The sequence below is a fragment of the Trichechus manatus genome, unplaced genomic scaffold (assembly GCF_000243295.1).
Source record: "Trichechus manatus latirostris isolate Lorelei unplaced genomic scaffold, TriManLat1.0 scaffold00121, whole genome shotgun sequence".
Taxonomy (NCBI): domain Eukaryota; kingdom Metazoa; phylum Chordata; class Mammalia; order Sirenia; family Trichechidae; genus Trichechus; species Trichechus manatus.
In genome coordinates, this window is record NW_004444057.1 from 5,697,728 (window position 1) to 5,722,271 (window position 24,544).

A 24,544-nucleotide genomic window follows, 5' to 3' on the forward strand; every position below is an offset into this window, starting at 1 on the left:
AATCTCACAACACATCAACAATATCCTTACTCAACCTTGGGTTCCCTATCACCAGCTTCCTTGTCCCCTTCTGCCTTCTGGCCCTTGTCACTGGACTGCTATACCTCATTAGTCCCATTTGGTTTTACGGGGCTGTCCACTCCCAGGCTGAACTTAAGCTATGTTTTTTGTTTGTGGTTTGCTCGTTTGTTTTTGAGGCTTGCCCTTAATAAAGAGGTGGCCTGAAGAAAAGTCTTGAGGTAGCTAACATGGAAAGCGTCATCACCTCTCAATCACATCTAGATTACGCAGGTCTCTTTACTTCTTTTTCTCCTTTCTCTTTATGCTCTTTCTGTGTCTTGCTCTCAAAGCCTATTTCGTTATTGCACCAAAATGTGAGATAGGAAAAGATACTATAACACTGCCCTGCACACAGGAGAAGATGAAAGTGGTTAGCTGAAATATTTGGTATGATTTTTTACACGTGAATCATAGGTCTCTGTTTCATCCCTGTTGCCCATTTTCAAATTTGAGAGCTGATTTGGTATGGCGCCCTGTGGGTGGAACCAGCAATTGAATACACACAGTTCTATAATAAAGGTTAAAGTGAGGTACTCATACATTGATAAATGTATAGAAATTATAATACTTGATTTGGTTTAATTCATAGGTACCTTAAATTCATTATTAAATGATTGCTGTGTAATTTTTATCACAATTTCTTTTCCTTTTTATAGTTGGAAGCCTCCTTAGCTGCTGCCAAAAAACAGTTAGCTGATGAAACTTTACTTAAAGTGGATTTGGAGAATCGCTGTCAGAGCCTTACTGAGGACTTAGAGTTCCGTAAAAACATGTATGAAGAGGTAACTGTATATATTTTTGCTTTTTTAAGGAATGGAGGGGACCTGCAAGACTTTCTTACCGCTAAATATGTAAAAAATATATTTTAAACTATCAGATTAAAAGATGATAAGATTTGGAAGTGGGATAAATTTTGTGGGTACTGCTGCTAAAAGGCTGCATCTAAGAACTCAAGTTGTGATGATAAACATATGCTTTCACCTCATCTAACTTATAAAGCTTCATCATAGCAGTGAATTATTGGCAACATGTTTAGGCATTTGTATTAGTTATTGCTACTGAACAAATTACTCCAAAATTTAGCAGCTTAAACAACAAACCTTTTTTATCTCACACAGTTTCTGAAGGTCAGGTATCTGAGAGCAGCTTAACTGAGTGGTTCTGATCCAGAGGCTCATGAGGTCGCAGTCAAGCTTTCCACCAGGGCTGGAGGAACTGCCTCCATGCTCATGCATGGCTGTTGGCCGGAGACGCCAGTTCCTCCCCACAGGAGCTTCTCCTGGGGCTGCTCATGAAAGCCCTCCCTCCAAGAGTGAGTGATGAGGGAGAGAGACCCCCTAAGACAGAAGATTTGATATCTTCTATAACATAATGACAGAAGTTACATACCATCACTTCTGCAGACCAATCCCTGTATAGTGTGGGAGGGGCTCACCTGGGGTATGAATACCAAAGCTAACCAAACCCATTGCCATCGAGTTTGTTCTGACTCAAAGCGACCCCATAGGACAGAGTAGAACTGCCCTATGGGTTTCTAAGGCTGTAAATCTTGTATGGAAGCAGACTGCCACATCTTTCTCCTGTGGAGTGGCTGGTGGGTTCAAACCACCTGTCTTTCAGTTAGCAGCCGAGTGCTTCACCACTGAACCACCAGGGCCCTTGGTGTGAGTACCAGGAGGCAGCAATCATTGGGGACCATCTTGGAGGCTAGCCACCCACAGCATCTGTAGGTATATATGTAAATTTTAAAACGTCACATACAAGCCTTAACTGGTCAAGCCTTTGTGGGTGAGGGAGGGGATGGAACAACTTTTATCAGAGGAAATAATAAAATTTTAGAAAGCATTGGAACCCTTTCAAAATTGAAAAGGCTTGGAATTAACCTAGGTTGGAGAACACATAAATAATTAATGTTTTTAGAAGTAGCGTAATTTTTATACCAATGTAGTATTAAAGTAGGTATTGGTACAAAGTGCACTGATCAAGCAGCCAGACCTCAAACAACTCTTGAATCAGTTTCTTCATTTAAAAATGAAATATTGATCTTTGGTAATTTTTTCTCCAATGGGTGGTGAAGATCAAAGAAATACTGTGCATGAGAGCTTTTTGTAGACTGCAGTGAGTGCTGCCATTGTAACTGTTAACAAAAACGATTTTGGCTTATAAAGCCAAATATTTTTATATGAGTTGACTTATATTTTCGTTTTGTCTTTTTTTAATGTGTCCCTGACTTATCATTACTTAGTTTTAATGTTGTGAAGTTCTGCATCTTGAAACTTCACCTTTAAACCATGAGTAGGCTATTCTTTTCTTTCCAAGGTCACTGGTTCTACATAAAATAATTCATGAAAAATGGTATCAGGAAAAAGTAATTTAATATTTTTAGCATGTTTGGGTAGCATTTGACTTTTTGAATTTTGCCTTTTTAAGGATGGAGATTATAAAACATTTCTTTTTTTATATTGAGGATGTAATTCTATTCAATAAATATACCTAAGTACTGAACAGTTAAGAGGGAGAGAAAGGAAGGAGAAAAACAGGATGAAGACGACCAGGGGCAAAATCATTAGTAACTACTGAACCAAGCCAGACCAAACCCACTGCTGTCAAGTAGATTCCAACTCATTAGCGATCCTATAGGACAGAGTAGAACTGCTCCACAGGGTTTCCAAGACTGTAAATCTTTACGGAAACAAACTGCCACATCTTTCTCCCACGGAGCCTTTCGATTAGCAGCTGAATGCTTAACCACCGTGCCACCAGGGTTCTAGTAACTGCTCAGTGTTTACCAAATTGAAGCTTTCCTTTGCATGTTTTCATGGTATAAGTATCATTTGCTTTATTAAATGTGTTCTGAGCTTAAGGTGGTTAATAGTGTAGCCGAAATTTGAACCTCGGTCTTGTGATTCTGTCAAGTACGTTTTTCTCTGCAACAGTTACAAGAAAGAAGAGTAAATGTACAGAAAAAATGTACAAATAATATACTTTAACAAGAACTTCAGTGGGTTATATCCCCCTGTTCTGGCCTCTTTAGTTATTGCCATTAAGGACAGATCTATTGTATTTTCCTAACTAGAAGCCTAGATGGAAATTTTATTGATTTGGACTTTTGTTCCTTGCCACATATCAGATTCCCCATTCCAGTTTTAAACAGTTACTTAAAACAGAGTAGAAGGATCATACCTACTGTTTCTGTTCTTTAATAGTGAGTTGTCATATGTACTTGAATTAGTCAAGTAATACTGTTCATAAGATCCCTTATCAATTGATATTGATAGCTTACCACCAGCTGTTAAAAGGACTTAATGTATTTTGCTCTGCCTGTTGCATCCTAGTATGTCTTTGAAAATAACTTTATTATACATAAATCTGCTTGAAGGCCTGAGTGATAAATTTAACTCTAGAAATTTTTTTCAGAGGTGTGTCCTTAGAATTCTCAATAAAGCAATTTAGAAAAACAACGTTCAGTGTGTGTAGTTATCTGTGATTGCATGGTACCTTAGAAAATCATCCAGGCCATTCCTTGCCTTCAGAGAAAGAAGTAAGGTATACTACTTAAAGAAAATAGAGGATTCCTAGGGCTTGTGATGCCACCATTTCTGTCATTAGTCCCTTCTCAAAATATTCTCACCTGAAACTAAGAAGTGCTTCTTAGAGGCAAAAACATGTCTATTACATGCCTGCCCTAGGACAGATACAAGGAGGTTCATATCTAAAACTCCAGGTGACCTTGATGTCACTCAGACTTGTACCAGTGCAGCCACAGTAAGTAACTTGTTTTGTGTCATTTCTTTTTTCCCAGGAGATTAATGAGACCAGAAGGAAGCATGAAACTCGCTTGGTAGAGGTGGATTCTGGGCGTCAGATTGAGTACGAATATAAGCTGGCTCAAGCCCTTCATGAGATGAGAGAACAACATGATGCCCAAGTAAAGCTGTACAAGGAAGAGCTTGAGCAGACTTACCATGCCAAAGTGAGCATTCTCTTCAGAGGAGTTGTTTGAACACTTAAAACCAGTGCTCTACGGTCACCACAGAGGATGTGAAAGAGTGCTTTGTGTTATTGTTGACTTGGTATTTTGTTTTAAATTTCTTAAATGGATTCCTCTGGTTTCCATGAACATAGAAATGGATTTAAAAAATACAGTTTTTTGTAAACTGATTGCTACTAAAAATTGTTTCATTTTTCTGCAAGTGGATATCCAGTTTTACCAGGACCATTTGTTAAAGAGACTGTTCCTTCCCTCATTGAATGACTTTGACCCCTAGTCGAAAATCAGATGGATTTACTTCTGGGTTCTCAATTCTGTTCTATGTGTCTGTCGTTGAACCAGTACCATGCTGTTTTGGTTACTGTGGCTGTATACTATGTTTTGAGATCAGGAAGCGTGAGGCCTCCTACTTTGGTTTTCTTCTTCAGTATTGCTTTGGCTATTTGGGGCCTCTTTCCTTCCCATGTAAAGATGGTGATTAGTCTTTGTATTTCAGTAATCTACATATCCATTCAATAGTAAATGAATGTTGGACTGCGTCGAGTTGCATAGCAGTCTGACTTCCGTGTCATTGTACGTAGGTTGTGACCAACCACACTTAGGGCTTTTTTGAACAAGAGCCAATGGAAAGTCTCAGGTATTCCTTCATCTGCTGCTGTTATTCTTTATTTACAAAATGTAGAAACTTTCCACATGTATTAGCATACCATGCAAAAAATCTGTAAAATCACCAACTAGTGCTTGCTTTACTCTTAAACGGTTTTACGCTAACGTGTTAAATATTATATGACTCGATTAAAAAGAGTTATTAGTTTTAGGGTTAGAAAAATAGGGTCATGGAGGTGCTGAAGATACGTTCCATTGCATGGCCTCAAACTGTTCATGTTGTTTTTAATCCATTTTATGAAGTAGTAATTGGGTGGTGAAAAAGAGATCTTTTTAAACAATACATTTAATTATCCAACACTTATTTAGTGCTGGACATTGTGCTGAGCAGGATCAGTCACATAGACCATGGCCTCAAAGGGAGGAGGGGTGAGATGGTACACATAAAAAACACGTGCCCTGAGAACACACAGAATAGAATGTTAGGGGTATTTGGAAGAACAGAGTATTGTTTCTACCTGAGGAGGTGTTTCTGCTTCTGAAAGGAAGATAACCAGTAAGCCCTTCTGTCTGGTTTGAAGTAATTATAAATTAGTTAATACTTTCTGCTTACTACTTTATATTCTGTATTAGATTTAATAGCTTAGGGATGTGAGATAGTTGTTTTCTGACAAACATCACCACAGTTAAATTGCTACTGACCTTAGCAGTATTACCTGAGACATTAAAAGATTTAATGCATGAAATCTTGAAGTAATAAACTGTGGATAAAGACCCAGGTACATTAGCATTGTTAAAGCTCAAATATTAGGAATTGATTCTAAAAATCATACCTTGTCAGCAAACATCATGATGTTTTTCCTGTGTTTCATCAGCCAGTTACCAGCAAGGTTTATGTTTGAAATGCTTTGAGGTGATTCATACTTCCTCATTTGTTAGTTCTAATTTCCTAAGTAAGACTGAAAATGGTTTATTTTTTCTTTTAGCTTGAGAATGCCAGACTGTCCTCAGAGATGAATACTTCTTCTGTCAACAGTGCCAGGGAAGAACTGATGGAAAGTCGTATGAGAATTGAGAGCCTTTCATCTCAGCTTTCTAATCTACAGAAAGAGGTAAGTAAGCATCTTCCCCTAAGAAGAATCGAAGCTCAGCTTGGAGGCCAGATCCGCCACAGTAGTCTACCTGCTTTATTCTTCTTTATGTCACTTCTGCTATTTGCTAGAGATGATGATATCCTCTGCTCTTGCTTTCATGGTGGTTTTACTTGACGTTTTCATTTTGCATTGCAAAAGCATCCTCTGAGCAGATATTGTTCCTAACTGATAGATTAGACAGAGTTAAGGGACTTGCTCTTGGGGAAGCAGCCTGATAGTTTACTCACTGGGCTTACCTACGACCCAGTCTCACCTCCAGAGAGTGCAGTTCCCAACACTCCTTTTTCATCACATTTGGAAAACCATTTGAAGAACAACATGCAGAAATTCTTCATGGGTGGGGAATGTGTTTCTAGACAAATTCTTTTAGTGCTTAAGCTGCCTAAGTACGATCTTGGGAAGTAGCATTACTTTGCATATTAGTTAAGAATTTAGAGACGAATTCATTCATTAATACCCCTAGTGAGAAGTAAGCACAGTGCCGGTTGTGTCGACCACGTGTCTGTAAGTGCATGATGGCGTGCTGTAGGTGCAGCTTAAGCAGGTGTGGACTCTGCTTGAAATCAGTTTTTAGTCTAAGGGAGGTGTTGATATAAATACTCAACAAAATGCTTGAATAATTTAATTCCTTGGGCAGTAACTTCAGCTTCCGTATTCCTCAAGGGAAGAAATCTTTTTTTAAACTTCTCACGTAAGAATAAACTTTATTGTATTTTACTTTTGATTAGGCCTTTGTTCTTTTTTTTTTTTTTTTATCATTTTATTTTTAGTAAGTTTTTTTCTGATTATAAAATTGAAGGCATTTATGCCAGGAATTTAGGCAGCACAGCAGAAAATGAGTTATAGAAAACAGAGTAATGTGAAAAAAATTAGTTAACTTAGAGGCTTTTCCATTGCCTATCATACGTCTTTATTACTTGGAATATATATTTTTAAATTATTTTGTTCTGATAGTATTTTGAAATTTTTCTGTAACAGTAATCCTGAAAAGACCTTGGAGTTCATTCAGTTTGACCACAAAACCTATATGAGTTTAATGATTTGTCCATAGGTTTCATGCTAATAAATGGTTCTCTCCTGGTTCCCAGTTTTTCCCTTTATACCTCACTATCTTCAAAGAAGATTTTCTTTAGGAATTTAACAGATAAATCTTTTTTCCATTGCACCATCTTAATTGGTACCTTTCTAACAACAGATCTCTCTGTTCTTACTATGAGTTGACATTTACTCCTTTTCTCCATTTAATAAATTATGTCCTGGATATCACTTCTCCCTTAATTTTACTTTTCTCTACTTTTTGTTTTGGCTGCTGCTTAATCTACTTGATTACACTTGGTACAGATGTTTTCCGCTTGAGGTTGGCCTTCATTTTACACAGGAGGAAGCTGAGACACCTGAGGTTAAATAGCAGGAGGCTGTGAGTAGCCTGGCTTAACTTTGTAGCCATGTCTTCTAGCACCAGGTTTCAGTGCTCAGTGCTTTTCCCTGTTTGCCTGTTAGTTATGCTCCCATCCTCGCAGGTTTTCTTGTTAACCTCAGGTTAAGGGTTTTTAAATGATGTTAGGCATCATTCCTGACATCTTAGGAAATAGGAGAGGAAGCACCCTGTTATAGATTGTATTGTGTCCCCCAAAAAATGTGTGTCAACTTGGCTAGGCAGTGATTCCCAGTATTGTGTGATTGTCCACCATTTTGTCATCTGATGTGATTTTCGTATGTTTTGTAAATCCTGTCTCTATGATGTTAATGAGATGAGATTAGCAGCAGTTATGTTGATGAGGCAGGACTCAATCTACAAGATTAGTTTGTGTTTTAAACCAATCTCTTGAGAGATACAAAAGAAAGAAGCAAGCAGAGAGACATGGGGACCTCATACCACCAAGAAACAAGAGCCAGGAGAACAGTACGTCCTTTGGACCTGGGGTTCCTGTGCTGAGAAGCTTCTCGAACAGGGGAATATTGATAACAAGGACCTTCCTCCAGAACCAACAGAGAGAGAAAGCCTTCCTCTGGAGTTGGCACCCTAATTTGGACTTTTAGCCTCCTAGACTGTGAGAGAATATATTTCTCTTTGTTAAAGCCATCCTCTTGTGGTATTTCTGTTACAGCAGCACTAGATAACTAAGACACACCCCTTCAGCCAGAATAGTTTTTGATTTCTCTGTTTTACACATTGAGTTTCTGAGGAGAATCCCTTCATGTCTTCATTATTACTAACAGATTTTACGATAAATAGTATATGAGCATTTTCATTAGCTGATAAATTTTAGCCTTAGAAATGTCATCAAACAGAAAAAAGAAGCTATCTCTTTTAATGTTTTCCCATTCTGTGTCTTAGTAGTATTTATTGTTTAGTCATATCAGTTTCGTCATGCTGCTGTTAGGCAATAAGAATTTCCTTTTGGTTATATGAGTCATATCAATGCAGTACTTCTTAAATTTTATTTAGAATTGGCATAGCCTTTAAAACAGTGACTTTAGAAAATATTTTTAAGTTACATATAGATGGTAGCAGTATTACATTTTAGAATTAAGAATTTCATATATTGCTTATAGCATTTCTAAATTTTTTATTTGGCCAAATTAAGTGGTTGGTCTGAGTTTTGCCTTGCAGAAAGAGTCTGCAGTGGTACTTCCCAAACACCTCTAATTTTTTTAAAGTAATACTCAGACTCTTATTACAGCCAGACCATAATAAAGTGGTACAGTTATGTTTCCTACTATAAAAATAAAATTAAAAAACCCAAAATGATTAGAAGTCATTCATAAAATTTCAAGATAAAGGTGAGACCTTAGAGATTATCTAGTTAGATCTCATTTTCCAAACAAAGAAACTGTTTTAGGTACAGCTTGCCAAAGGTCTCATAGCTATGTTAATGGCAGGGTCAGGAATAAGAACTAGATCTAACTTCTAACCTTGTGTTCTTTATATTTCATTACACAACAGGTAGCTTTGTAACCAATTTCTGTGTAAAATAGAAAACGATTCAGAGTAACTTTAAAACATTTTTATACCTAGATTTTGATTTTTCTCTGTTACAGAACTATACAGCATCAAAGTCAGAGAAATGGAGACATTTTGGGGTTTATAAATCTAGGCTCAGAGGTTATCTCTGAATCTGGGGTATTTATGTCTTTCATTAACTCTCCTTTAGATTCCACCTGCTTGCTCATTCTGTCTTCCACGGCCCACATGTGAAATAAGGTGGAGAGATCAAAAAGGAGGCATTTTGAACTTATGTTGTTTGTTTGCTTCTTTCTTTCCTCCCTCTCTCTCTCCCTCCCTCAGAAAAAAAAAGTATAAGAAGCATGAAGGGAAAAAACGGATTTCTCAGTTTTTAGCATGTTATTTTTGCAAATGCAGTTACGTACAAGTTCTCTGAGGCCAGGGACTATTTTAGTATCACTTTTAAGAAAAGTGGCTTCCTTCTGGTATAGAATGTCAAATACTACTCTGAATTTTAATTGCTTGATTTTTTTAAAATAACCTTTTTATTTTAAAATAATTTCAGATTTACAGAAAAGTTGTAAAGATAGCACAGACAGTTCCTGTCTACCCCTCAGCCCATTTCCGCCTTTGCTCTAACCTCTTGTGTTACCCTGGTACAGTTGTCGAAACTAAGAAACTGACATTGGTACATTACTGTTGACTAGACTCTAGACTATTTGGATTTCACCAGTTTTTCTATTAATACCCTCTTTCTGTTCCAGAGTACCACATGTCTGCCCAGGCTCCTCTATCTGTGACAGTTTCTTAGTCTTTCCTTGTTTTTTTTGTGACCTTGGCAGTCTTGAGGAGGACTAGCCTGGTATCCTGTTGAATGTCCCCCAATCTGAGTTTGTCTGGTGTTTTCCTCATGGTTAGACTGGGGTTATGTTTTGTTTTTTGAGCACTTCCTTATTTCCCGGTATTATAAGATGCTCTAGGCTCATCTTGTACCTGTTTTCCCTGCCCTAGCCCTAGCATCATCTATTTCTTCAAAGGAGCCTGGATTCTTTTTATTGGAGAGTGGTATTTAGAAATTAAGATTTAGGCACTGAGTATGCTCGTTGCTACTGGGATGTCATTGCTTTTAGGCCCTTTCAGAGCTAGTTAATACGCATATGTACGCTAACACATTTATATACACATGCTTATAATTGTTTCTATATCTAGCCATATCATTTATATTAAGCTAAACATGAGTTCATACAGATGTCTTTGACTCTAATCCAGTAGGTCTGGGTTCATTCTGTCCTTCCTTTTTTGCTTATCTGTAACTTTTCTTTCTGAGACTAAGAAGCCTAGTTTTCAACATCCATTTACTTATTTGTTCAACCTCAGTATATGTGTAAAGCAGTATCAGTTGTTTAACCTGTATCCCTATGAGAAATAAACTTACCAACAAAAGTGCAGGATTTATGTACAGCGTACAGGTCCTTTTTATCTCTAGCCTTCCAGATTTAATTTTTGCTCAGTAGGTGCCCTTTTTCTCCTTCTCTGATGCAGCTACTTGGGATTCTGAGGGCCTAAGCTGTCCATCAGTCTTTTTGAGTTGATTACACTTGTCATTTTCTGAGGCTACTGAGATGAATTTTGTCAGGGGAAACTCAGAAGAATAATTACCTAGTGAGCCACAAAGTTTTCTAAGATGAATTTTCCGGTGTAAGATATATGATTTCTCATTCTTTTATACTAAATGTAAAATTTCTATATTTAAAACAATGTTTTACAAACCACACTGTATTGTGTACCGTTTGTGTACTGATCAATAGGCTTGGGTATTGAGATAATACAGCTATCACAAAAAGACACTGTACAGTCCCCTCCACATAAAAACCAGAATCCCTTTTCTTTGGTTTCTGAATATTCCTCAGCAATTCTCAAAAGCATACTACTGTCTACCCTTAGGTTTCTCTTGTCAATGCGTTTCTATATTTTTTTAGTTCTTTAATTTGTAGTTTTGAAGTAGGAGCCTTCTAGAGGAGCCAGAGTTGACTTCCCCAGAATCACAGCTTAGTGATTTATTTGGCCAGACACAGAAAAATTATATATGCATTTGTAACATTTACATTTGGAGAATATTTCTTTCTTTCTTTGTTTTTTTTTTTTAATCTTTTATAAGCCAAAACTTTCCTGGGTGCTGTGTTTTGCATTTGAGGAGTTTTGGGTTTTATTTCCTTAAAACCACAAATCTCTTGAATTCTATTGAGTTCGAGATTCCATAGGGTTCTGTTTGTTTTCCAGTCATGTCAGTGGTTTAAAATAGCTGCCTTGTACTAACGTTGGAATGATTCTACAAAGTACTAATGTGTTTCCTTGAATCTGAAGTCTAGAGCATGTTTGGAAAGGATTCAAGAATTGGAAGACTTGCTTGCTAAAGAGAGAGACAGCTCTCGTCGCATGCTGTCTGACAAAGAGAGAGAGATGGCAGAAATAAGGGATCAGATGCAGCAACAGCTGAATGATTATGAACAACTTCTTGATGTAAAGTTAGCTCTGGACATGGAAATCAGTGCTTACAGGAAACTCCTGGAAGGCGAAGAAGAGCGGTAAGGAACTTACTGTCACCCTACCTTATAGTCTGCTGTTAACCCACTACCCTTTTATTTAGAGAAATGTAAGTAGGTTTCTTTTAAAAACACTTAGGCAATTTTTAGTATTTTGTTTGTCATTTCTTTTAAAACCTTGGTGTAGAGGTAGTAATAAACCGTATTTCTATCCCAACAACAGAAAATGTTGCTCAAGCAGTCTTATTTTATTATTACTATTATTTTAAATGTTGGGCTGTGTCTGGATGATGTCTTCTTTGAGATTTTTAATGTTTTGGTAAAATACCAGATTTGGTTGAAAGAAACTTTGTATTTATACTTTTTTTTCAAATCTGGTTAATGTATAAAGCCTTCTAACCCAATTCTCAGAAAAAGGTCCAAAGGGAAAGTGGCTAATTTAGAATAAAAAAGCCAATTAATTTCAATATTACATACACCATGATTGTTATTTTGTAAAAAGAAAATACAGGTATGAAAACAGAAAAAAGCACACTATAACAGTGGTTGTGGTAGGGTGGTGGTAGTTGGGATGATTATTTTCCACCATGTTTTTCAGAGTTCTTGCATTATGGTTACTACTTCTGTTCTTAGGGAAAACATGCAAATTATTGTATTTTCTAAAAGAAAATTCATGGTGGGCATCCTAGCATAAATAAGTTTAGCTTAGTTAAGATAAGAATTAGTAATTATTATTATTAATCAGCTTTGTCTAGCAGATTCTCAGTAATATTTTACTTAAAAAACGCATGTACAACTTGTTAATCTTTTTTTTTTTTTTTAAGGTAGGAAGGGCGTATGTGTTTCATAAACTAAATGTTTCAATTTTCTCATATAGATTGAAGCTCTCTCCAAGCCCTTCTTCTCGTGTGACAGTATCACGAGCCTCCTCAAGTCGCAGTGTTCGTACAACTAGAGGAAAGCGGAAGAGAGTCGATGTGGAAGAATCTGAAGCAAGCAGTAGTGTTAGCATCTCTCATTCCGCCTCAGCCACTGGCAGTATTTGCATTGAAGAGATAGATGTTGATGGGAAATTTATCCGCTTGAAGAACACTTCTGAACAGGTAAAAAAATATATATCCCTTTATTTCCAGCAAGCCTTTGTAGACTGATAGGTTGTCTTGCAATTTTAATAACTCCTTAGGCTTTAGTGGCCTTTCCAAGGATGAATTAGTATTAACTCTCTGCCAAAGCCATACATGTGAAAAAGTTGGAGTGATTGGGTGAAAATGGTGGATGTTCTTTCACAACCACATTGTAATATGCTTTCTATGAACGGAAGGAAACATGAGCCCAGACTCAGATAGGTATGGGGAGTATTTTTCTCTATAAATAGAGGGATGAATGAATGAATGCTAATGATTTAACTTAATATCAAGGAGAATATGAAGCCCTATCTTGAAATAATTTGTTTAAAATATTCATAGCAGGGAATTCTGAAGTTTGAAGCCATGGTTCTCAGGAGCTCAGTATGGAAGGTCCTCCCTGGTTAGGCACCATGGGGTTGGGGCTGGGAAAGGATGTGTGAAGATGTAAGAGGAAGGCTAGGTCTGGGCTTGCAGTGGAGGGAAAGTCACTTTCTGAAGCATATGTCCAGGGTCTGCCCAACATTTGTGAAAGTCATTCCTTTTCTCACCTGAGAGTCATTAAAACTATCTTGCATGTGGAAGAATAAACACTTAGGATGGACAAAGAAACACTAGCAGTTTGTTCTGAATAGGATAGGTTTTCAAGCCTCTCTTAGTCACAACTATAAAAGCTAAGGAACAGGAGCCCCTACTGCCCCATTGTGTGTTATTTTTCAAAAGGCATAGCAGCCCTGTATTGAACTATTCTGGAACTGGCTCTCAACCTGGTTTATTCTTGTCTTTGGATTAACTCATTCCTGTCGAGTTGATTCCGATTCATAGCGACCCTATGGGACAGAGGAGAACTGCCCCATAGGGTTTCCGAGGAGCGGCTGCTAGAATCGAACAGCCGCCTTTTTTTTTGGTTAGCAGCCAAACTCTTAATCACTGTGCCACCAGAGCCCTGCCTTTGGATTAGAGTTGGATATAAATTAGTGTAGTTACGTGCTTTAATATCCGGCTCAAATGCCGGGTAGAGCTCTGGGTAGTTTTTGGGCCAGAGTTGATAGTTATCACCTAGGACTGGCTCATTGCGTCATTGACCCTGTTTGAGCCTGTTACGCTTTAAGAGAGCTAAATTTGTGCAGATGTGGTACAAATGCAGAAGAAAAAGAACAAATTTTCTTCCTTCTGTTTCTAAACTTATGTGTCTATATTTTAAAAGCTTAAAGTAACCTAAAATATTAGATGTTTTTAATTAGGATTATGACAACTAGATGTGTTGTAAATTTAACAGACCCACCTTATCTAGCAGTGAATATGACCATTTAATTTGGTTCTCATCCTTTCTTCCAGTTTTGTTCTTTTTAAAATTAAGTGCCTTAATAATTAACTGCAGAATTGTCGAAGTTACTGTTTGCTGAACGACAAAATCATATTTTCTTTTTATAATAGGAAGATGTGAATCATGGAAATAAAAACATAAAGCCATCTCAGTTTAACTGTCTGTGTGGATTCATGTATTTGATTATCCTATAAACTGTATATTTGAAGTGACCTTGTTTTATTTTGTTCTGTGAATAGGATCAACCAATGGGAGGCTGGGAGATGATCAGAAAAATAGGAGACACATCGGTCACTTACAAATATACCTCAAGATATGTGCTGAAGGCAGGCCAGAGTGTTACAGTAAGTGAATTTAGTCATCACTTAATTTACCTTAATTGTCAGATAAAGTAATTCAAAAAAATTTTTTGTCTTAAAGAGAAGCATTTTAGAAATGGGCATTAAAATGTCTTTGACATTGTTAGGGCATTACAAGTGCTATTAAAAATTGAAACAAAGTTCTATTTTATTGAGCGTGGTAATTGACTATTAAAACTGACTTTAAAAAAAAAAAGATTTCTTTTTATTTTGTCTCTTCAAGTAGATATAAAATAGCTATCTGTTGACTGATACTTATAGCCCATTCTAATTCAGGAGATAATACTTGGCAGAAAGATAAGGGATATAATCCATCAATACTAGTGCATGCCTTAAAACAGCAGCTTTCAACCTTGGGTTAGCATCAGAATCATCCGGGGCGTATCTCAGTGTTCAGGTCCAGCCTGAACTTGGTGAATCACCATTTCTGGGGCTGAGGTCTGGGCCTGTTATGAACAAAAGCCCTTGGGTGATAGGCACCCTGTAAAGAAGCAGTGCTGTGAAACATAATATTTTAGCAAAAATAGTATTTTAATATTATTATTTTAATAATATTTTAGCAGAGGATGTGGTTTTTGTATGGTATTTAGAGAAAAATGGGCTGTATGGAATTCTGACTCTATTGGCGTGTTCTGAAATACCACTTTTTTTCTTTTTATTGTTGTGCTTAAGTGGAAGTTTACAGTTCAAGTTAGTCTCTCATACAAAAATTTATACATAGATTGTTTTGTGACCCTACTTGCTCTCCCTATACTATGACAGCACACTCCTCCTCTCTACCCCAGATTTCCCATGTCCATTCAACCAGCTCCTGACCCTCTCTATCTCGCCTCTGGACGAGAGCTGCTCATTTAATCTCATGTATCTACTTGAGCTAAGAAGCACACTCTTCACGAGTATCATTTTATGTCCCATAGTCCACTCTAATCTTTGTCTGAAGAGTTGGCTTCAGGAATGGTTTTAGTTTTGGGATAACAGAGAGCCTGGGGGCCATGTCTTCCAGGGTCCCTCCAGTCTCAATCAAACCATTAAGTCTGGTCTTTTTACTAGAATTTGAGTTCTGCATACCACCTTTCTCCTGCTCCGTCAGAGACTCTCTGTTGTGTTCCCTGTCAGGGTGGTCATTGTGGTAGCCAGAGACCATCTAGTTCTTCTGGTCTTAGGCTGATGGAGTCTCTGGTTTATGCAGCCCTTTCTGTCTCTTGGGCTAATACTTTCATTGCGTCCGTGGTGTTCTTTACTCTCCTTTACTCCAGGTGGGTTGGGACCAATTGATGCATCTTAGATGGCCGCTCACTAGCTTTTAAGACCCCAGACGACACTCACCAAAGTGGGATGCAGAACATTTTCTTAAAAAAACTTTGTTATGCCAGTTGACCTAGATGTTCCTTGAAAGCATGGTCCCCACACCCCCGCCCCTGCTACTCTGGCCCTTGACGCATTAGGTTGTATTCAGGAAATTTCTTAGCTTTGGTTTAGTCCAGATGTGCTGAGTTGCCCTGTAGTGTGTGCTGTCCTTCCCTTCACCTAAGATAATTCTTGTCTACTTTCTAGTTAGTGAGTACCCACTCCCTCCCTCCCTCCCCACCCTCCTAACCATCAAAGAATGTTGTCTTCTGTGTTTAAATCTTTTCTTGGGTTTTTATAATAGTGGTCTTATACAATATTTGTCCTTTTGCGACTGACTTAAGTTCACTCAGCATAATACCTTCCAGATTCCTTCATGTTGTAAGATGTTTCACAGATTCATCATGGTTCTTTATTGTTGTGTAGTATTCCATTGTGTGAATGTACCATAACTTGTTTATCCATTCATCTGTTGATGGGTACCTAGGTTGTTTCCATCTTTTTGCTATCGTGAACAGTGCTGCAGTGAACATGGGTGTGCATATATCTATTCGTGTGACGGCTCTTATTTCTCTAGGATGTATTCCAAGGAGCGGGATAGCTGGATCATGTGGTGCTTCTATTTCTAGCTTTTTAAGGAAGCATCAAATCGATTTTCATAGTGGTTGTTTGTACTATTTTACATTCCCATCAACAGTGAAATACCACTTTTTTAATAGGGGTTAAGAGCTACGGCTGCTAACCAAAAGGTCGGCATTTCGACTCTACCAGCTGTTCCTAGGAAACCCTAGAGAGCAGCTCTACACTGTCCTGTAGGGTCGCTATGAGTCGGAATTGACTCGACAGCAGTGGGTTTTAAATATTATTAGCTCACTTTTAGAGAAATGTGCTTCATTGAGCAAATAAAAGATTCCATTGCTTTTACTTAGTAAACTTAGCAAATAATGAAATATGTTAACTTTGATAAAGATTTCAAAGAAGTCACAATTTTCTTCCCTAAAGAGTGTAGAGGTTTTAAATAAGTCAGTGTTTTCATTCCTAAAGAATAATGTGTGTCTTCTTTCTTCTTAGATTCTTTTTTAAAAAAATATTAAATATGTCCTAAGTTTTGTGATTGATACAAACCTTAAATGTATAAGATCAAAGAAAAACTGCCAGGTTAGAACTTCTCAAAAGATGTATTCATAGAGTATGACACCACTTTTTGAAAATATCAGATGCTAATTTTGTAATGTGGTTAAAGCGCTTGGCCGCTGACCAAAAGGTGAGCAGTGTGAACCCACCAGCCACTCCACGGGAGAGAGATGTGGCAGGCTGCTTCCATGAAGATTTACAGCCGTGGAAACCCTATGGGGCAGTTCTATTCTGTCCTGTAGGGTTGCAGTGAGTCAAAATCGACTCAGCTGCAGTGGGTTAATTTTGTAATAATGGGTAAAAATGGGAACAAATATCTTAACTACACTATCCTTTCTTCTGTTTAGTAATTATTATAGTGAGAGAAAATTGTTCAGTCCTATTATGTATCTTATGAAAGTTGTATAATGTGGTAGAAAAAACCTGACATTTTAATTCAGAAGATTTCAGTTTGAGTATGGTCTCTGTCTTATGTGGAACCCTTACGCCAATCATCTTCTTTTTCCAGTGGGTATATAGTTCCTCAGGGACTAAATGTATATTCTTTAGGTCTAGTGGAGAACTACATTCTCATATAAAATGATGTAATACGTTATTTTTTTTCTTCAGTAGTTAGCATTAAATGTGATAGATAAGCTCTTCTGAATATGATAGTGATAAGTGATCTTTCTGTAAAACTGTACAAAACAATAGCAGAGGTCATTTTCAAACTCTAGAACAGAAATATGTGAATCACATATATAATTTTAAATTTTCTCATTAGGCACATTTTTGAAAAGTAAAAATGAAACATGAAATTAATTTTAGTACTGTATTTTGTTTAGCCCAGTGTATCAAAAATATTATCGTTTCAACATGCTATCAGTATAAAAAATTGTTAGTTAGATATTTTACACTTTTTTTATTTTTGAACTAAGTCTTTGAAATCTGATGTGCATTTTACCCTTACAGATCATCTAAATTCAGACTAGCCACATTTCAAGTGCTTAAAAGGGAGGGGTGGGATGGGTGGAAATACTAAATAGACAATAGATAAGTGGTATCTTTGGTGAAAGGTAAGACAGTACACAATACTGGGGAAGCCAGCACAGCTTGTACAAGGAAAGATCATGGAATCTCCATAGACACATCCAGACTCCCGGAGGGACTAAATTGCTGGGTGGAGGGCTGTGGGGACCAAGGTCTCAGGGAACATCTAGCTCAATTGGCATAACACAGTTTATAAAGACAATGTTCTACATTCTACGTTGGTGAGTAGTGTCTGGGGTCTTAAAAGCCTGTGAGTAGCCATCTAAGATACTCCACTGGTCTCACCCCTTTGGGAGCAAGGGAGAATGAAGAAAACAAGATACAAGGAAAAGATTAGTCCAAAGGTCTAATGGACCACAACTACCATGGCCTCCACCAGACTGAGTCCAGTACAACTGCCTGGCTACCACCACTGACTGCTCTGACTGGAATCACAACAGAGGGTCCTGGACAGGGCTAGAGAAAAATGTAGAACAAAATTCTAACAAAAAAACGCCAGACTTACTGCCTGACAGAGACTGGAGAAACCCTGAGAGTATGGCCCCCAGACACCCTTTTAGCTCAGTAATGAAGTCATTCCCGAGGTTCACTGATCGGCCAAAGATTAGACAGCCTCATAAAACAAAACGAGACTAATGGGGCACAACAGTGCAGGGACAAGGACTAGAAGGCAGAAGGGGATAGGAAAGCTGGTAATAGGGAACCCAAGGTTGAGAAGGGACAGTTTTGACATGTCGTGGGGTTGTTAACCAGCGTTATAAAACAATATGTGTACTAACTGTTTAATGAGAAATGAGAAACTTTTTTTTCTGTAAACCTTTATCTAAAGTACAATAAAAAAGAAAAGTGAGGGAAACAAAAAAACTGTGTGAAACTAGCGGCTACCATATTAAACAGCACAGCTCTGGAACATATTAAAATTTTAGGCTAAATTAAGCAGCCACGTTACTGACATTTTATGAGTATTATTATTAACACAAAGCCAACAGTGATGACATATTGACTAGTGAAAAGTATAGCTTGAAATTAGGAAAACATTAACATTCCAAGTGGTATAGCCCCTTAATCTGAAAATTGGCCCAGATTCAGTTCCTGTTTTTCATTTTCATCCCAGTAACCACTCCCTGCTCCATTTTGTTTGCAATGCTGATAGAAGACTTGTCCATCTAACAACATAAGGGCTCTCTCCTAATCAGTAATTCATAGAATTTTCTCCCCATTCAAAAATATACCTGCTTACGCCCTCTCCAGCCTTCCTTTTTCCATCGCATAGTCCTTTGCCTTGTATAACAATTTATGGATTACAGAATGTTTTTCTGTCTATTTTCATATGCTCTTTATAAAAGATCAGAGCTGGTAGTAGTATCCCTGCAGGTAAGGAAATTGAGGCTCATAGAGATAATAGTGTTTTGTCCAGGATTCAAACCTAAATCTTCTAACTCCCAAATTTTCTCCACTCTACTATACCTTTCTGCCAATAAATACATGAAAAGTATGGCAGAATTTTCCTACTGTTGAGAAAGGAAACAAGTATCAATAACGATTACATTTTGCCTTGAACAGTGGGTGATTTATCCATTTCCTGCATTCTTTTTGGAGCTCCATCTCCGACAGTCTGGAGGATTATGACAGTATCCCTAGCTGGAGACATACCAGTTTCCATGAGAATGTTCCAGGTAGACTGTGCTGGAGAAGGTTTGAGAGAAGTTAGTCATCATCTCAATTCCTGCTGTAGGCAGCTGGAGGACACTGTTGGAGATGGGACGGTCAGAAGACTGTAACTCAGAAGGATGGCCCATGAAACTCATAGAGTAATGGGATGCTAATAATGAGAGTTAGTATTCATTGAGTGAGCCAGCCCCTGTATGTGGGTAACCTTTTATTCTTCACAGCAGTCCTATGCAGTATACATACCATTACTGGCCCATGTTGTGGATGAGGAAAGTGAAGTAACTTAAGATCAGCTTGTGTATAGAAGAGCTAGTATGTGAACGTAGGCAGCTTCACTCCAAAGCCATGTGTTATCAGCGTCTTTATCAGATGGGAAAGCTGAGGCCTTGAGAATTCTGACTTCTCCTAGACACACAGCTAGTTAAAATAGCAAGTCTGAAGCTAGGAAACAATTCTCAGACTTTTAGGACCATCCTAAACGTCTTATAAGGTGTTCACATCTCATCATCGTGCTGCTGTCATTGGTCTGTGAAAAATCTGGGGTCTGGGTGTACTGATGTCCTTTCTTTTTTCCAGATCTGGGCTGCAAATGCTGGTGTCACAGCCAGTCCTCCCACCGACCTCATCTGGAAAAACCAGAACTCTTGGGGCACTGGCGAAGATGTGAAGGTTATATTGAAAAATTCTCAGGGAGAGGTATGGCCATTTTATTAGTACCATTCCAAGGTCAATTTCACCTGAAAGTTCATCATGCAAGTGTGATTTCTTTTCAAAAATCAAACTGAAATATGAAATAATTGCTTGCTTAAATCAGACCAAGGCTGTTGAGTAAATTAAACCAAAGCTGTCTTCAAATTTTTGGAATGAGATATGAGTATAAGTATATGCACAGAGCACTGAGTATCAGCATAGGCTCCAAAGTCAGATCATTGTGTTCAGTTCTGCCTCCGCTGCATACTGGCTCCGTGACTTTGGGCAGGTTCCTTCACCTCTGGTCTCAGTTTTCTCACCTTAAAATGGAGTTAATAATATTTATGGATTAAATGAGACAATCCTTGGGACGTGCTTGGAACAGTGCCTGGTCTCTAGGACTGGCTCAGTTCAATAAATAGTATTAACCTTGTTACTAGCTCTCAGAGCATTCCTGAAACTCTGAGTTCAAAGATTGTGAGGTGTACATCTGCTTGATGTGTATGTCTTCAACATGTCAGTCCTAGCATTCTTGTCAAAGAACCTTCCCCCTCGCTCTGCCACATAAATATACCACACACGTGCACGTTCTCCACCCACCAATATATTAGTCTTAGAAATACCGCCATTCTAATAAAGCAAGTAAAGCCTACTTCGAAGCTAGTAAAGCATGGTTTAATCCCTATCTTTCCCCAGCTTAATTACCTTATGCAGACACCATATAAAACATCAGCGAACCTCTTTTTAGAATTTGAGAGTTCTCCTCCTTTGTTGCTGTTGCAGTAAGCATGTTAAGTGAGCTTGTAGTGTGAGTTCAGAATGGTTTTCCTTTTAGTCATAATGCTGCTTCTTCATCCCTCTTTGCCATAAGAGCTTTAAGTTGACTTGCAAAGAAGCCACAGCTAGTACCTTGTCCTGGTGTCCTTACTGGTTCTCACCTTTTAACCAGCTTCTAGGCTGACAGGCTTTGCTGCTTCACACCTTACAGCACAAACAGATACGTACTTTAGCCAGTGATACTGAAAGGAGATACACAGGTGAATGTTAGGCGGAAACCTGGTAGACAGACTAACCAAACATATTTGTAAGCGCAGGGTTATTCATTTCTTTGGCAAATGCCGAGCAGCTGCTGTGTGCCAGCCACTTTATACTAAGAATGTAGACATATTTCTTGGCCTTAGGGAGCTTACGTTCTAGAGAGAGTAGGTTTAGCCAAAGAATGAGAAAGGGACAAGAGAATTTCTAATAAATGCAGCAAAGGACATAAACAGCGGTGTCACAGAGTCACCAGGGAGACCTGCTTTAGGCAGGGTGATCAGGGAGGGCCTCCCCAAGCAGATGACACCTGAGTAGAAATTTGAATGCTGAGAAAGAGCCAGCTATTGAGAGAACAGAGAAAATATTCCCAGGTAGAGGGGCAGCAAGTGCAGAGGTCCTGAGGCTGGAAAGAGTTCTGTGTTTTCAAGGAAAGGAGACCAGTATGGCTAACATAGAGACTAAGAAGGAGAGAACAGTTTCGGAGTTAGGCTGACTAGGTGAGCAGAGGCCAGATTGTGTAGGTCCTGGCAAGGAGTGTAGATCTAATTCTGAGTGCGAATGGGAGGCTGCTGGAAGGCGTTTAAAGAGGAGAGTGACATGATATGATGAGTGAGGTTAACAAGTAAACCTTGGTGCTGTGTGCATTGTGGACTGTAGCGGGGACAAAAGCAGAATCTGAGACAAGGCAGCTGACTTATAACTTGGACTAAGGTGGTTCTGTACGTAGAAAAGTGAACCAACTGAAGAGATAGTTTGGAGATAGAATTGATAGGACTTACCAATAAGTTAAATGATAGGGGTGAGAGACATGGGAATTAAATATTTGCTGAATAAATTTTTAAAAATTAAATATTGACCTTTTTTTAAGTAATAAGAGAAATAAAGTAATAAGCGATATAAAGTAGTTAACAGGGTTCATTGTGCAAGTCTGAGGTGTTTGCATAAAAAAGTCCCATACTTGGTCGTCTTCCTGTTGCACCTCACTGCAAACATCTGCCAGTGTTTTAGACTGCTATTCATGATGAATTCATTTTCTACTGAATGAGTATCCTTGATCTGAGACTGAGATTTAAAGTGAAACAGCATCTTATTTTTTCACTCTTACTCTTACTATGTTTGTGTGAGATTTTGGGGTGCACCTGGGGCATGCTAAGTTCTGGGGATGCTAAGTTCTTATGATAGCAGTTAGCTTACAAATGCTTTCAGTGATTCACAGACTTCAGCGTGCTGGCTTTTTCTTCTGTTCTCTGTGCGGAAGCCTTTGTTCGCTTCTTGCCTTCAGCACCTTAGGATCCTCCCAGCTGTTTTAGGCGCCGTCACCCAAGTGCTGGAGTTAGGGAAGCTCTTATGCTAGGCTAGTTGGACATCAGACGTCTGAAATAGGCAAGATACGTGTTTTTTTCAAAACGTGAGTGGTGATTTGCTCAGATTAAAAGAGCACTGTTTTAAAGGGCATGTGGTAGATTAAATAGGCTTTTTGTGAGCTTCAGGATCTAGAACATTTTTTTCTGTGTGAAGATGTGATCTAAGTTAGAAACAATAGAGGAGGATATTTGGAAAGCAGCATGTTGAGAAATCACAAAATACTGTGACATGTGAACAAAGTAGATACCATGACATGGGATATGTCGTGAGGGCAGTATTACTGATGACATTTCAGTAGAGCTAACTGAAGCTCAAGTTGCCCTTCATACTTCATGCCATTGAATATGGGATTGTTTGGTTAATTTGTCCATTCTTTTAACAAACTTTTATTAACTTCTGCTTTCTAGGCTCTGTACTAATGACTCCTGTCAGAGATAAGGAAAATATGAATAAAGTTCTTACTTATTTCTGTGATTGTCAAATACCTTTGGTATTTATTTTTTTAATTCTGTAAGACCATATTTATTTGTAGCTCTCAGCCCATAGTAGCAACAGTCTTTACCACTGTAAAGACAACTTTTCTATAAGAATGTAGGTAATTGGCTTAAGTCAGTTCAATTTTATTTCTTTTTGCTCAGATATTAGAAAAGTCTGAAAATTCAATTAAGCTAGCTTAAAAATGATGGGAATTAATGGGCTCTCATAACCAAAAATCCCCAGAGATGCTGGACTCACAGTGTCACCAAGGACCTGTCTCTTGTCTCTACCTCCCAGGTTGTCTTCCCTCATGGACACAGCATGGCTGCAGGCCCTCCTGGAAGTACATCTATCCAGGCTCATTTCTTGTGGGAAAGAGCATCTTCCCCCAAGGAGTCCTTATCCGAAGCCTCTTTTTATTGTACCAGCTTGGGTCACATGCTCATCCCAAACCAGCTCCTAGAGTCAGGAGGATAGAGTTAGAGCTTGAACTCTCCCCGCCTCCCCACTCCCCCACCAGTCAGGCCTCACTTGGCTTCTTGTGACACATGTGTGCTCCAGGGGAGAAGAGACGGGTACCCAGATAAAACTAGGGGCTCTTACCTAGAAACGAGAGAAGTGGTGCTGGATGTTAAAACAGCAAATGTCACCGCAGTAAAATGAGATGTTTTTCTATGAGGGAAATAAAATAAAGCAGTTTCTTTGCACCGTCCAGAATATAGACATAACTGAAACTTGTGTTTATGCAAATGCTTACATACAGAGAGATATAATAGCTTAACAACTGGCTGCTGCAACAGCAAGAGCCCTGACTGGGAGCATTTGCTGAGTTCTGAGGTGCACATACTCCCACCGTGGAGATTGCAGGCTGACCAGCACGATGTGACTGAACACAGCTGTGAAGAGATGAGCACAGTCAGCTGGTCCTAGTTGGCTACAGTGCACTGCTGAATAATATACTTTATGTGCCCAAGACATGGAACTGGGCAAGCCAATAATGTGTTTTATATAGAGAGTATAAGATCATTATGTGTGCCTTTTAGAGCATTTGATTAGGCTTGGGTACTTTACTGAGGGAGTCCCTGGGTGGTGCATACAGTTAACACGCTCACTTCTAACTGAAAAGTTGGAGGCTTGAGTCCACCCCGGAGGAACCTCAGAAGAAAGGTCTGGTGAGCCACTTCCCAAAAATCAGCCACTGAAAGCTGTATGGAACACAGTTCGGCTCTGACACACGTGGGGTCACCGTGAGTCGGAGTTGACTTGACGTCAACTGGAAGGGGGCAAAAAAAAACCTTACTGAGAGGATTTTTTGGATAAAGACGTTTATGTTTTAGCACCTTGATTAATAACAGTTTCCTGCATCTAAACTTCCCATTATCTTTTGGTTCTAAATAGATTTGTTATTTTTCTGTCTAGATTTTCAGACATTATTTTGTTCGCTTATTTTCCATAGAGGCTTTCTGCATTAAGTTAATTGGTTTTTAAATGTTTACAAATAAAAAGTACTTAACAGTAGGCTTACATAAAGTTATATTAAAGTAATTTATAATTAATGAAGTTCGGCAAGTTGCTGTTTTCTGAGCTTCTCATGTGAGGCTAATAGTCTTAAGCTACACCACGCACTCTAGGAGCCAGTGTTTGCATAGCTGGTGTACACATCTGCCATGAGCTCCTAAGCT

General features: G+C 38.4%; 1 protein-coding gene across 1 annotated transcript in view; it reads left to right on the forward strand.

The window, feature by feature from the left end:
* LMNB1 (lamin B1) overlaps positions 1 to 24,544 on the forward strand; it is a 68,417-nt gene that overhangs the window by 38,322 nt on the left and 5,551 nt on the right. Inside the window, exons 3-9 of the mRNA XM_004384292.2 lie at positions 717 to 842; positions 3,863 to 4,033; positions 5,644 to 5,769; positions 11,123 to 11,343; positions 12,179 to 12,404; positions 13,992 to 14,096; positions 19,869 to 19,988. Of these exons, the coding sequence (XP_004384349.1) occupies positions 717 to 842; positions 3,863 to 4,033; positions 5,644 to 5,769; positions 11,123 to 11,343; positions 12,179 to 12,404; positions 13,992 to 14,096; positions 19,869 to 19,988 (1,095 nt within the window). The remainder of the gene's footprint in view (positions 1 to 716; positions 843 to 3,862; positions 4,034 to 5,643; positions 5,770 to 11,122; positions 11,344 to 12,178; positions 12,405 to 13,991; positions 14,097 to 19,868; positions 19,989 to 24,544) is intronic.